Raw genomic sequence first — 12251 nt, forward strand, 5'->3', positions numbered from 1 at the left:
GTCCATCCCTGTATCCTTTCTTTTTTGACCTCTGTGACAATTGCTACAGGACAATCAACTTTCTCCTATTGGATACATTTCTGGCTTTAGTGGATGAGAGCTTCTTTACCAGCCATTTGTGTAGTGACTGGTAGCATAGAGGATACATCAGCAGAGGCACCCCAGCGCTCTATTTATTGCTGCTCTCCCCTCTGAAGGCAACACCAAACTATAGTGAAAATCAGTACAAGCTGTAATCTTGAATTCCTGACTCTGATATGACTTTCTAATATTACAAGGGAAACAATTTGGCAGATAAATATGTATGAACCCAAACAATCAAACCAGGGAATAAAACAGCCTCATTGGCAAGACTATAAATTGGATGTGCCCACATCCTGAGTACTGTGCACTGTTCCAGTCTCCGTATCTCATAATGTCCTTGCAAGGACAGACTAAAATAGGGTGAGACTCTTAACTGAGGAGAATCACGCTGAGGGAGAAGAATGTCTGTGATTTACAAAACTGTAACAGTTGTGCATAAGGTGAATGGGGATCTTCATCAAACTCCAGGATGCTAGAACTGGCATTGAAACTAATGGGAGGTTGGTTTAAAACAGATAGAAGAAACTTACTTCTTTTATCATATATTTATATTTATATTGCATAGCAGGCAGCAAACTTTTCAACTTGCTGCCATAGAAGGCTGTGGAAGCAGACAGTATCTGTAGGTTCAACAAGGGTTAGATCCAATTCAGGGACAAGAGGTCCATATACATTCTCAAGAAGGAACAGGCAGGGATATATCTTCTAACAATCCATAATACAGTAAGAGTGGATTCTGAGGAATTAGAAGTGGAATGGACAGTAAAGAGTGGCCAGGCTTGCGTGCACTCCCTAGTTAGCGTCTCCTAAATCCATTACAAGACAGAGAGCACTGGGATGTAAACTTTGGGTGAAGAAATTACGTACAAGTAGTTCTGAGAATACATAAATAAGGTACAGTCCTCAAAGATTATAGAAAGTAACAAGACCCTGCTTCACCTCATTTGCATGCTTCTCCATGTAGTTGAACGTGTACTCATCGGCATCCACCAGAAGGAAGTTGTGACCATGGAAACAAACTCTGGCTCCAACAAACAGATTCTGAGCACTGAAGTATTCAGATGGCTCACTCTTAAAGAGCTCCTGTCCAGGCTTCTTAATGCGACCTCTTTCCAAGAACTTCCCACCAAGTATCCCTATGGGAATAGAATTGTAAATAATTAATTGTGGCTTTACTTGGGAAACTAAAACCACAAATGAAAACCCAAACCAACTGGTTTGTATTTAAATATCAGTTTTCATTCTTGAGTGTCTTATAATATACTCTCCCCCTCCTTCTCATTGCTAGAACTGTCTCTGCCAGCGTCCACAGCAACAGTTACATTGTGCATATTCTGTGACATGTCTCATTTGAATGCCTGCCAAACACCTTCCTTTTTTCGCTTTTCTTTAAAATGGGACAGAAATGTGCCTCTTCAAATCGTTCCCATAACCCTGTTGCCATCCTTGGGACTGACCCCTGAGAAATGTAAGATGGAAAATGTAAGATGCAGGCAATTATCCTTGAACTGTTAAAGCAAAAAAAGAAAAAAAACAATTCACAACTTAGGATAGCACAGTCCTACAAAGATCATGAATTCTAGTGCGCTGTAATTCTAACTCGTTTTCAAGGGCTTTTGAATGTAAAAAAAAAAAAAGTAGGAGCGACACTAACTTCTACATACTATTCTGCCAATACAATTTAATTACGATGTTATTTCTTTCGTGAGCTGGGTATGTGACATTATATCTTTTCACATTATAATTATTTTATTCATGCCACTGGAAACTGCACACAGTGCTCAAGTAATATTTCAGTATATTTCCAGTAATATCTTCTGGTGCACCAGAAGACTGCATTGCATGCTACCAAGCTTTCTAGCAAGCATTCTGTTATGTTTAGTTTCAACAGGATATGTGCCCTACAACAACTCTGGAGTGCCTGGGGTTTTCTTCCTGTTTATATTTGAGCTTCCAAGCCAAAAAGACAAAAAGACATATACTTTAGTAACATTTAATGACGCCTTACATATTAGGTAGTGATGCAAGTCCAATAAAAGGCTGATGAAGAGTGCAATAAAATGCCTTTTATAGTCAAAATTATAAATGAATGTGAAACCCAAACTACTTAGTAAACCAGAGTTTGGAGCAGATGTCTGTCTTAATTGCTTTATCAGCACCATAAAAGCAAAAGACAAAAAAACCACAATGGCAATGGTCAGATCTAGCTTGAATCAAAAAACAATTTAAATTTCTAATGTAACTCTAATCTTAACACATTTCTTTTCACCTAGCTTATTAAAACAAATATGCAGTTTTTAGGTTATATAATCCTGGCAACTGTTTGTAATATTTAAACAAAACTGGTCTCTGTAAGATTGGAACTTCACTCGTCTCTCTATTTCCCTGCAACTGTGTGCTTAGATTGGAAATTTAATACCTCTGTCACATAATTGTTTTTTAAACATTATGTGTTAGTACGTTTCAAGAGGTATAAAGGAAAACAACTGAAAATATCTCATTAGGTAAGTGATTTTACACTGAAACCTGATGAGAAATTTTGATGGAAATCTACAAAGCCAGGCTCAAGGCACAAAATAAACACCGCAACCAAAGACCCTCTTCCATTAAGATCAGATTGGACTTTGCAGGTGTTTGTACAGCTGTTGGCTTGGTCTTACACTGAGTAAAAAAGAGCTTGTGATCTTCTGCATGGGGAGCCAAAGTTCTCATGCTTTGACCCCCATCTCAACAAGTGCTTCAAGATGTCCAGCCCTGTGCCTTTCAAATACAGCTTCACAGTGCACTAATAGTGTGAAGTACTTCTCTGCACCTTCAGGACTGAGAAAAGTAAGAGCAATTTATTAGTTCCATTTTAGGACTGAGATTTGAAACATTTTTACTTGCCAATTTGTATCAAACATGCAAATAAAAAGGCAAAAATAGCCCATTGAACCTGTGCACAAAAGGGACCTTCAGGTTGTTATTTTGGGAGTAAATTACTGTTTTAACTCATCCCCTCTCTGAAATGTGCTCAAATTTGCTCTTCTCCCACCCCATCCACTTCAACACTTTTCCTTCTCACACACACATGTTCTTCTCACTCCCATTTTGCATGTTTTACTCCTTTTTATCTAGCTGCTTTTACCAGACCACTCAGAATCACAGAACCACAGAATCATTCAGGTTGGAAAAGACCCTTGGGATCATTGAGTCCAACCATAGTTGTTCCCTACACCATATCCCCCAACATCTCATCTAAACAACCCTTAAACACCTCCAGGGATGGTGACTCTACCACCTCCCTGGGCAGCCTATTCCACTGTCTGACCACTCTTTCTGTGAAAAATCTTTTCCTAATGTCCAGTCTGAACCTCCCCTGTTGCAGTTTAAAGCCATTCCCTCTTGTTCTATCGCTAATTACCTGTGAGAAGAGACCAGCACCAACCTCTCTACAATGTCCTTTCAGGTAGCTGTAGAGAGTGATGAGGTCTCCCCTCAGCCTTCTCTTCCTCAAACTTAACAGTCCAAGCTCCTTCAATTGCTCCTCATAAGATTTATTCTCCAGGCCCTTCACCAGATCCGTTCCCCTCCTCTGCACTCGCTCCAGCACCTTGATATCTCTCTCGTATTGAGGTGCCCAAAACTGGACACAATACTCAAGGTGTGGCCTCACCAGTTGCAGAGCACAGGGGGACTATCACCTTCCTACTTCTGCTGGTCACACTATTTCTAATACAAGCTAGAATGCCGTTGGCTTTCTTGGCCATCTGGGCACACTGCTGGCTCATGTTCAGCTGCTTGCCAATTAGAACACCAGATCCATTTCTTCCAGACAGTGCTCCAGCCACACCTCCCCAAGCCTGTAGTGATTGAGTTGTTGTAGCATGGGGTTGTTGTGGCCCAAGTGCAGGACCTGGCACTTGGCCTTGTTGAAGCCCATCCTGGTAACATTGGCCCACCAATGCAATCTATCCAAGTCTCTGTCTAGTGCCTCCCTATCTTTGCACAGATCGACACTCCCGCTTAACTTGGTGTCATCTGCAAACTTACTGATGACGCACTCTATGTCCTTATCAAGATCATCAATAAAGATGTTGAACAGAAATGGTCCCAACACCGAGCCCTGAGGAACACCACTTGTGACTGGCCACCAGCTGGATATAGCTCCATTGACCACCACTCTCTGGGACCGTCCATCCAGACAGTGCTTGACCCAGCAGACTGTTCACTCTTCCGGGCCATGATCAGACAGTTTTTCTATGAGAATTCTATGGGGAACTGTGTATTCGAAGAGAATTCTCTGTCTCCAAAGCCTTCTCATCCTTAACCATGAAGAAAACCACTTTTCTTTTAGACATGACTAAAACGAGGGAGGGATAGAGAGAGAGAAGAGATGTAAGATAGAAACGAAGGAAAGAAGAAACAAAGAAACTTCTGCAGTCCCAGAGCTCTTTCCAACTGCTGCTCTACCTCCCCTCCATCCTACGTCTTATCCTGCCTCTTCAAGGCTGTTCTCACTAAATTCTCCAATGGCCAGTTCTTCACCTCATCCTTCCACTTCACCTTTCTACCACCTCTGAAAGTCAGCTACTCCATCCACTTTAACATCCCAGGGAAGTTAAAAACCCATTTACAGATACTTGCCTTTCACAGGGGTCTTAAAGCATTTGCTTTTGTTGGTATGCAAATTCACCATTTATCATTCCACATCTTGTTTGACTAGCAATGTTCAGAGTGGGCTCCCAGCTGCAATCCCAGCATATATTCTCATCCCAAAATAAAAGGAATGCAGGAAGCAATGTCTGGCCTAGCACCCATGCTGTTGAGAGCCTGACCAACTGACCACATCTGCCCTGCAGTGTGTGGCTCTGGCCCTGCTCTGGGTGCTACATGATAAATCTGGGGTCTTAAGAAACAGCTGATATTTGTGTGTGTTCAAACTGTTTGAAGGTATATGAGAGCTGTGCTGCAGAGTCCAACAGAGTGGTGTTTTTCAGCATAAAACTGAGGGTATGTGTTGCAGACCCTGGGTGTGGCAGAAGGGCCTGAATTTCTGAGTGTTCGAAACCTCCTGGGATAGTGCTAGATGACTGATAAGGGTGGAGCAAGCCAAATCTGGTGCAGCCTTGTTCTTACTGCCTTGCCTGAGAGTTTTCTAGAGGTAGGCATTCTCCAAGAGGGGCCCCAGGCTCTCTCTGGGGCCTTGTCTAGTTGGAGTGGTGCAAAGGAGAACCGGGAGTGACTGAACAGGCAATGGATATGATTGGGGTCCAAGATTCAAACTGTTCCCTAGACTTCTTTAATTTAACAGTGCAGCTGTACCCTTAGCATCCTTTATGTCTCCAGATAGAAAGAATGCCAACCAAACATGTAATTCACTAGTGGAGAACTGACCTGCTCTTGAGCTTCACAGTAGCATTACATAATAAATATATACATATGTGTATGTATCTTTAACTGTAATAAAAGAAGTTGCATAAATTACAAGCCACTGGATGGCAGGAAACTAATGACATAATGACGACGGGACACTGGTGCTAAATCTTGATGTTGCAGTGCAGCAGGGCTAACTGGGAATGCTCATTGAAGCCTAGGGAGGTACTCTACACATTTTCATAACATTCCTCAGAGAACTGTTTGTATTTTAGTTGGGTGTAAGGTCCCTATTTATGCATTTGTAACAGTTGGAGGCAAGCAGAGATGCCATTAGAAGTTCTTTTCACTCAGAAGGCTCAGGTCTTCCAAAAACCTACCCGTGTACAGGGCACTCAAAATGATTCAGTAGCACCACTGGCACAGAAAGAGTTCTCTAGGAATACAGAAAGGTCTAGATATTCACAACACCTCCATTTTTTATGGATGTCATGTTCATCATAGATCTGAAAAGAACTAACATCAGAAATCATTTACAGTAAAGACTTAAGCATAGGGTCACAAGAATACTTATATCTTAACTGTAAGCTGAATAACTGGACCTCAGAAAAGTCAACTGGTGGCACTAGAGCCTGAAGCAAAGGGGACTGAACAATCCTCCCTAGGACAGTCTTTGCTCTAGACAACAAGCTGGGAGTACCAAACAGGTCAGTACTGAGCACAGTGAGCTGGTCTCCATTGCAGGGTGTACTTGAAATACCATACAAAGGTGCTCTGTGTCAAGATGCTGATACAGGGCAATTCAAGCAGTATCAAAAGAGCTAATCACGAGGTTCCACAAAAGCCTAACATGGAAACTAAGGAAACCATCTATTACTCTTTTTCTCTTGTATTTGAGAGAATGTGATTTCCTGAGTTTATTCTCTGTATGGTTTTATCAGAGGCTGACAGCAACTTTTAAGAGTCACCCCTTCAACTGCACGTGTTGAGAGGTGCCAGAGCACTTCGGGATGTTAACTGCTCCGATACTCTTGCTGCAGATGTTTTGTGGGCTTCACAGAAATACACTAATCTCTCCAACAGGGTTATGGTTAGCCAAGGCTTCCCTATCTCTCTGAGTTACAAAATGACTTCCTGACATCCTTCCCAGTGCTGTGTCCTTCCTCCCATACACAGGGCACTCCAAGCAAATAAAAAGATGCGTGAAAATCACAAAACCTCCTCAGTTGGAGGCTGCCTACAAGAGGCAACAGTGGTCAAAAGAATTTAACCGTGACAACAGTGGGTGACCGTGCTTCAGCAGTAGTATAAAAGTGATCAAGCAACTGAGAAGTAACAAAGCGTTTGTCACTTAAACACTGTTAGCCTGGCTCTTGAAATTCAGTTCAGTATTATACACACACATACACACGTACCAACGCTAGCATAGGGCAATCTTCACTTTTTATATGCTCAACACTACATGATTAATGATAAAGTATGTTAAGCAATATCACAGCTGTTTTGGTTTCATGAGGTGCCTCTATACAACGGATGCTACATAGGTTTCATAACACCATAATACAGTCTTGCAAAACAAAAGGATTTAATCTTTCATTCTTGATTTCTTACATTTCCTGTCCCTATTTATCATGTTACAACACAATTCCTGTATGTTATCCGCAACAAAAGCAAATGCTTAAAGGCCAAATTTGCAAATTAAAATGTAATAAACGTTCTAATGCATTAAATTTCCAGTTCCCAAAGGATATTGTGAAGTGCTGTCATACAATGAACAGTATTATTCTGAGTGATGAGATTATAAATTACTATGACAAATAGCTATGCAAGATAATACAGTAGACCTGCTTATGTAATTCCCATTTAGAACTCTATCCCTGCTTCTGCTGGTGATGAGTTTACTGTGAACTCCAATCAAATGAGCAGGGCAACTGGGACTGATTGCAAGACCTTGTTACATCTTACCTGTGTTTTGCTGTGTATGTTCAAAAACTGAAATGGTGTCATCACTCAGGAAGTAGGAAATAATGAATTTTCGATCCTTGTCAATAGGACTCTCTGTGACAAGTTTTGCAAGAAAGCGCAGTATGTTACTTTCCATGCCAATTCTGAAAAGCAAAAGAAGAGGTAAGAAATCAGAAACAGAGTATGAGAAAAGTTTTCATCACTAAGAGATGTATTCTTCTGAGTTTTGTAACACATATTGTGTTATTCCTGGACCAAGAAGGGAAATGACATAAGATTCCCTACTTTGTCAGAAAACATTTTCAGCTTAAATTTACAGAACCAGATAGAGTCAGACAGATAGAAAGCAATCATCTTCAGGGGAAAATTATTTCTCTGCCACAGGCCTGGAATGAATTTGTATTCAAATTCAGCTGCAAATCAAGCACCAAGTTTCTTTCCAAAAAATTTATAAAGGAAGGACACATTTAGGTATGTATATTTTCAGATCAAATTCTGAATAGCAATAACTAGGATTATCTCCACAAAATCAGGCCCACTGGTTGGATATTTGCTAAGTGTTCATGTTTTAAAGGATTTACACTACCGCTATATGCACTATCAATATGTTCCCAAGCTTTTTTCTAATAGCTTTCTTCTTTCACAGAGGTTCTACAGGTGAAATTCTAGCATGTGACTTTGCTTTCCACTTGAGCTTCAATAACCACTGCCTGACAAACCATTTCATAATGGAAAGTAAAGGGTTAATATTTTAATATAGCTATAGTAAACTACATTAAATTCAGCAGACAAAAAAAGCAAATGCCAGAAAGTCAAACAGAAAAACAAATCAGTGTTGGACTGCTGAAGCATACAAAATTCCTCATTAATTCCTGGACTAAGACTTCCATCAAACTCCCACTGAAGACAGCAGAAGGGAAGAAGTTAGGGGATGGGAGGATCATAATATTTGCCTTTTCAAAAGAGAAATTTTGTTGAGTTCAGAGAAAACTGGAATACAGTGTCACTAAACCAGTCTTCATGCACCTGTTCCTTAAAAGTCTGAAGAGCCGAGTATTTTGTTTAAAATTGACACCTCTACTTAACATTTATCTTCCTCACAAAAAGATATAATTTACAAAGTTGCAGTGATTTTTCATTGAAATACCTGTCTTTCTCCATGAATTTCTTAAAATCTTTTTGGGGAGGCTTGGGAAGCAGACCCATACAGGAGCACAGAGAATCCTCTTCAGAACCAAATCCAGTATAAGGAGGAAACATTTTTTCTGTTTTTGGCGGTGGTGGGGCCTTAAATGGAACTGGAGTGAAATCCTCTACAACAAAGACAGCAAGACTTATTTATTACTGTTCTGATGAAGCCACTCCACTAAGGATTTAAATTTTCAATATCAATACTTATTAGCCTATTTCCGTAACAGAGCACTGATCAAAGTCAAACCAGGATCCCTCCTACTGTTACAGGGTAGAAAAAGACTCCTTAAAAGCCAACAGTGAAATTATTGTTTCTTCAAGGGTTTCAGGATTTAATCCATAATCCTAAAATGTTTGACAAATATCATTAAATTACACATGCAAAAGGAAAGACAAATATCATTTCAAAATGGATAAAATAATAAATTAACAATTCTAAATTAATTTTTTTAGTTTTATCCTTTCAGGAAACATGATTAAGTAAATACTTGGCTTATGAGTTTCCTGCCCTCTGCTTTTTGCCAGAGGAAAAGAAATACATAACTAAATAAGATTTTATTCATTATTTAAATCATACATATTTGAGAAGACTTTGGTACATTGAAACCAATAGCTTCAGTCCACATCTCACTTTATCCAGTGTCAGAAGCTTTGTTTTTCCTCATCTTCCCCAGTCTTAAGTATTTCCTTGCAGTGATGAATGGTCCTCACTGACCCAGATACACAGCAGGAGCTCTCCTGACTCAGCTGACATGTCTGGTCAGAGACCTGCACTCACTTCCCATAGGGGTTGCTCCCAAAAGCCCTGCTGCCCCATGGTCCCTCCTTACTCTTCTCTTGGTGACAATGTCGCTGTACCATTGTTGTTTCCTTGCACTGCTCTTCCACCACAACACAGCTTCCAGCTGCCAGTGGGATTCACATAAAACTTAGAGTAATGCAGTCTGCTGGTTAAATAAGGTTAATGGGAAGCGGAAAGGGTGAGAGGAAGAAAGTAACTTGTATATGGGAGAAAGGAAATGGGCAGACCTGAGGCAAATGAAGACATAAATATAGGATAACACAGGATAATTCAGGTTGGATGGGGAGCTCTCTGGTGTGGTCTCCTGCTCAGGACAGGGTCAGCCCCAGGCCAGACCAGGCTGCTCAGGGCTGTGTCCAGCTGGGGCTCGATACCTCCCAGGACAGAGCCTGCACAGCCTGCCCTGGCAGCCTGCCCCGGGGAGGAAAGTTTTTCCTGATAGCCTCTTGCTTCCACTCATGCATGTTGCCTCATGCCCTCCCACTGTGTCACAGATGAAGAGCCAGGCTGCCTGGTCTCAGCAACTTCCCCATGGGTGGGTACAGGTGGCCACCTGGGGCCCTCCCGGGGCTGAGCAAGCCCTGCTCCTGAGTGTTCCTCAGCCCTGACTGTCCTGGGGCCTCCCCTGAACTTGCCCTGGCTGGTCCATGTCTTTCCTGTCACAGCAGACTCAAAAGGGGACACAGTACCTTGAAGAGGTCTAATGAACAGTGAACAGAGGGTGATAGTCACTTTCCTCAATTTTTAGGCAGCCCAGGCTGCAGCTGACCCTCTTTGCTGTGGCCCCAAGCCCAGCTTGCTGCCACCTACAACCGGCAGAGCCCTGTCCACACCAACAGTGGTGCAGTAAGAAGGTCAGAGCCAACTGGCGCAGTACTGCCCACATGGAGTGGCTCCACACCTGGGTGGGCTGAGGATGCTGCCCTGAAGAAGGGGTGGCTGGCTGGGCTCGTAAGTGAAAGACAAACATGAGGCAAACTGGAAGAAGATGGATCACAAACCACAGCCCAGGGGGGCAGAGTGATATAAATGACCAGCAAATAGAAGTGGATCCCATGAAATAAAGTTTTTTCCTTTAAAATTTAACGTTTCTACCCAGAACTGAAGAGAAATGAATAACCTAAACTTGTAGCAGGGGTTTCAGCACATATGACGAAACTGTTGCCATTTGGGACTTTTTCTGAATCGATTTGTGATTAAGATGTTTTAAACATGGTTATATTAGAAGATCAAAGCAACATACCGTGACTTGCCTAACAGCAGTATAAAGTTGAAAAACATAGAATGCATTCAGACGTCAAAGTTTTTCTTTAATCTGAAATCACAATGAGATTTCCTTTGGCCTTCATGGCCTGACTAGAAAAACTAATACCTTCACCTTAATCAGTCAAAAGAGGGTTTTGCAAAACCATGCCAACATTTTTCTCCACAAAAGCTGCATGTGCCCTTTCTGCACTGCAGAAGTACAAAGGCCAAGCCCGTTCAGGAGTTTTCAAAGCGACCTTCCCCACGGAAGAGCACGTGTGCACGCACACACGCCCCCAGACACCGCTTTCTAAATGCCATCTGTGGCAAAACCGCCCTCACGAGACACTGCCGGGGCGCCACGTTCCCCAACCTACAGACGCAATCCCTGTCGCCACGCTCGCGGAGCACAGACGACAGAACACACACAGAGACACAAACAGACACAGACACACACAGACACACACACACAGAGACACACACAGAGACACAGACACACAGAGACACAGACACACACACAGAGATAGAGACACAGACACACACACAGACATGCACACAGAGACACACAGAGACACACACATGCAGACACACACACGCAGACACAGACACACACAGACACACACACACACAGACACACAGACACACACAGAGACACACAGACACACACAGATGCAGACACACACAGAGACACACACAGAGACACAGAGACACACAGACACAGACACACACAGACACAGACACACACACACACACACACACACACACACACACACACACACACACACACACACACACACACACACACACACACACACACACACACACACACACACACACACACACACACACACACACACACACACACACACACACACACACACACACACACACACACACACACACACACACACACACACACACACACACACACACACACACACACACACACACACACACACACACACACACACACACACACACACACACACACACACACACACACACACACACACACACACACACACACACACACACACACACACACACACACACACACACACACACACACACACACACACACACACACACACACACACACACACACACACACACACACACACACACACACACACACACACACACACACACACACACACACACACACACACACACACACACACACACACACACACACACACACACACACACACACACACACACACACACACACACACACACACACACACACACACACACACACACACACACACACACACACACACACACACACACACACACACACACACACACACACACACACACACACACACACACACACACACACACACACACACACACACACACACACACACACACACACACACACACACACACACACACACACACACACACACACACACACACACACACACACACACACACACACACACACACACACACACACACACACACACACACACACACACACACACACACACACACACACACACACACACACACACACACACACACACACACACACACACACACACACACACACACACACACACACACACACACACACACACACACACACACACACACACAC

At 42.6% G+C, this 12251-nt stretch overlaps 1 protein-coding gene across 3 annotated transcripts in view; it reads right to left on the reverse strand.

The window, feature by feature from the left end:
• The window catches only part of EFHC2 (EF-hand domain containing 2), a 64378-nt gene that overhangs the window by 19116 nt on the left and 33011 nt on the right, over positions 1-12251 (reverse strand). For all 3 annotated transcript variants that reach the window (XM_026856012.1, XM_026856020.1, XM_026856005.1), the window contains exons 8-10: positions 8552-8717; positions 7405-7547; positions 1024-1220 (exon numbers count right to left, since the gene is read on the reverse strand). In XM_026856012.1, the coding sequence (XP_026711813.1) occupies positions 1024-1220; positions 7405-7547; positions 8552-8717 (506 nt within the window). The remainder of the gene's footprint in view (positions 1-1023; positions 1221-7404; positions 7548-8551; positions 8718-12251) is intronic.

The sequence above is a fragment of the Athene cunicularia genome (genome assembly GCF_003259725.1).
Source record: "Athene cunicularia isolate RWA chromosome 1 unlocalized genomic scaffold, athCun1 chr1_part1, whole genome shotgun sequence".
In the NCBI taxonomy this organism is placed as follows: Eukaryota; Metazoa; Chordata; class Aves; order Strigiformes; family Strigidae; genus Athene; species Athene cunicularia.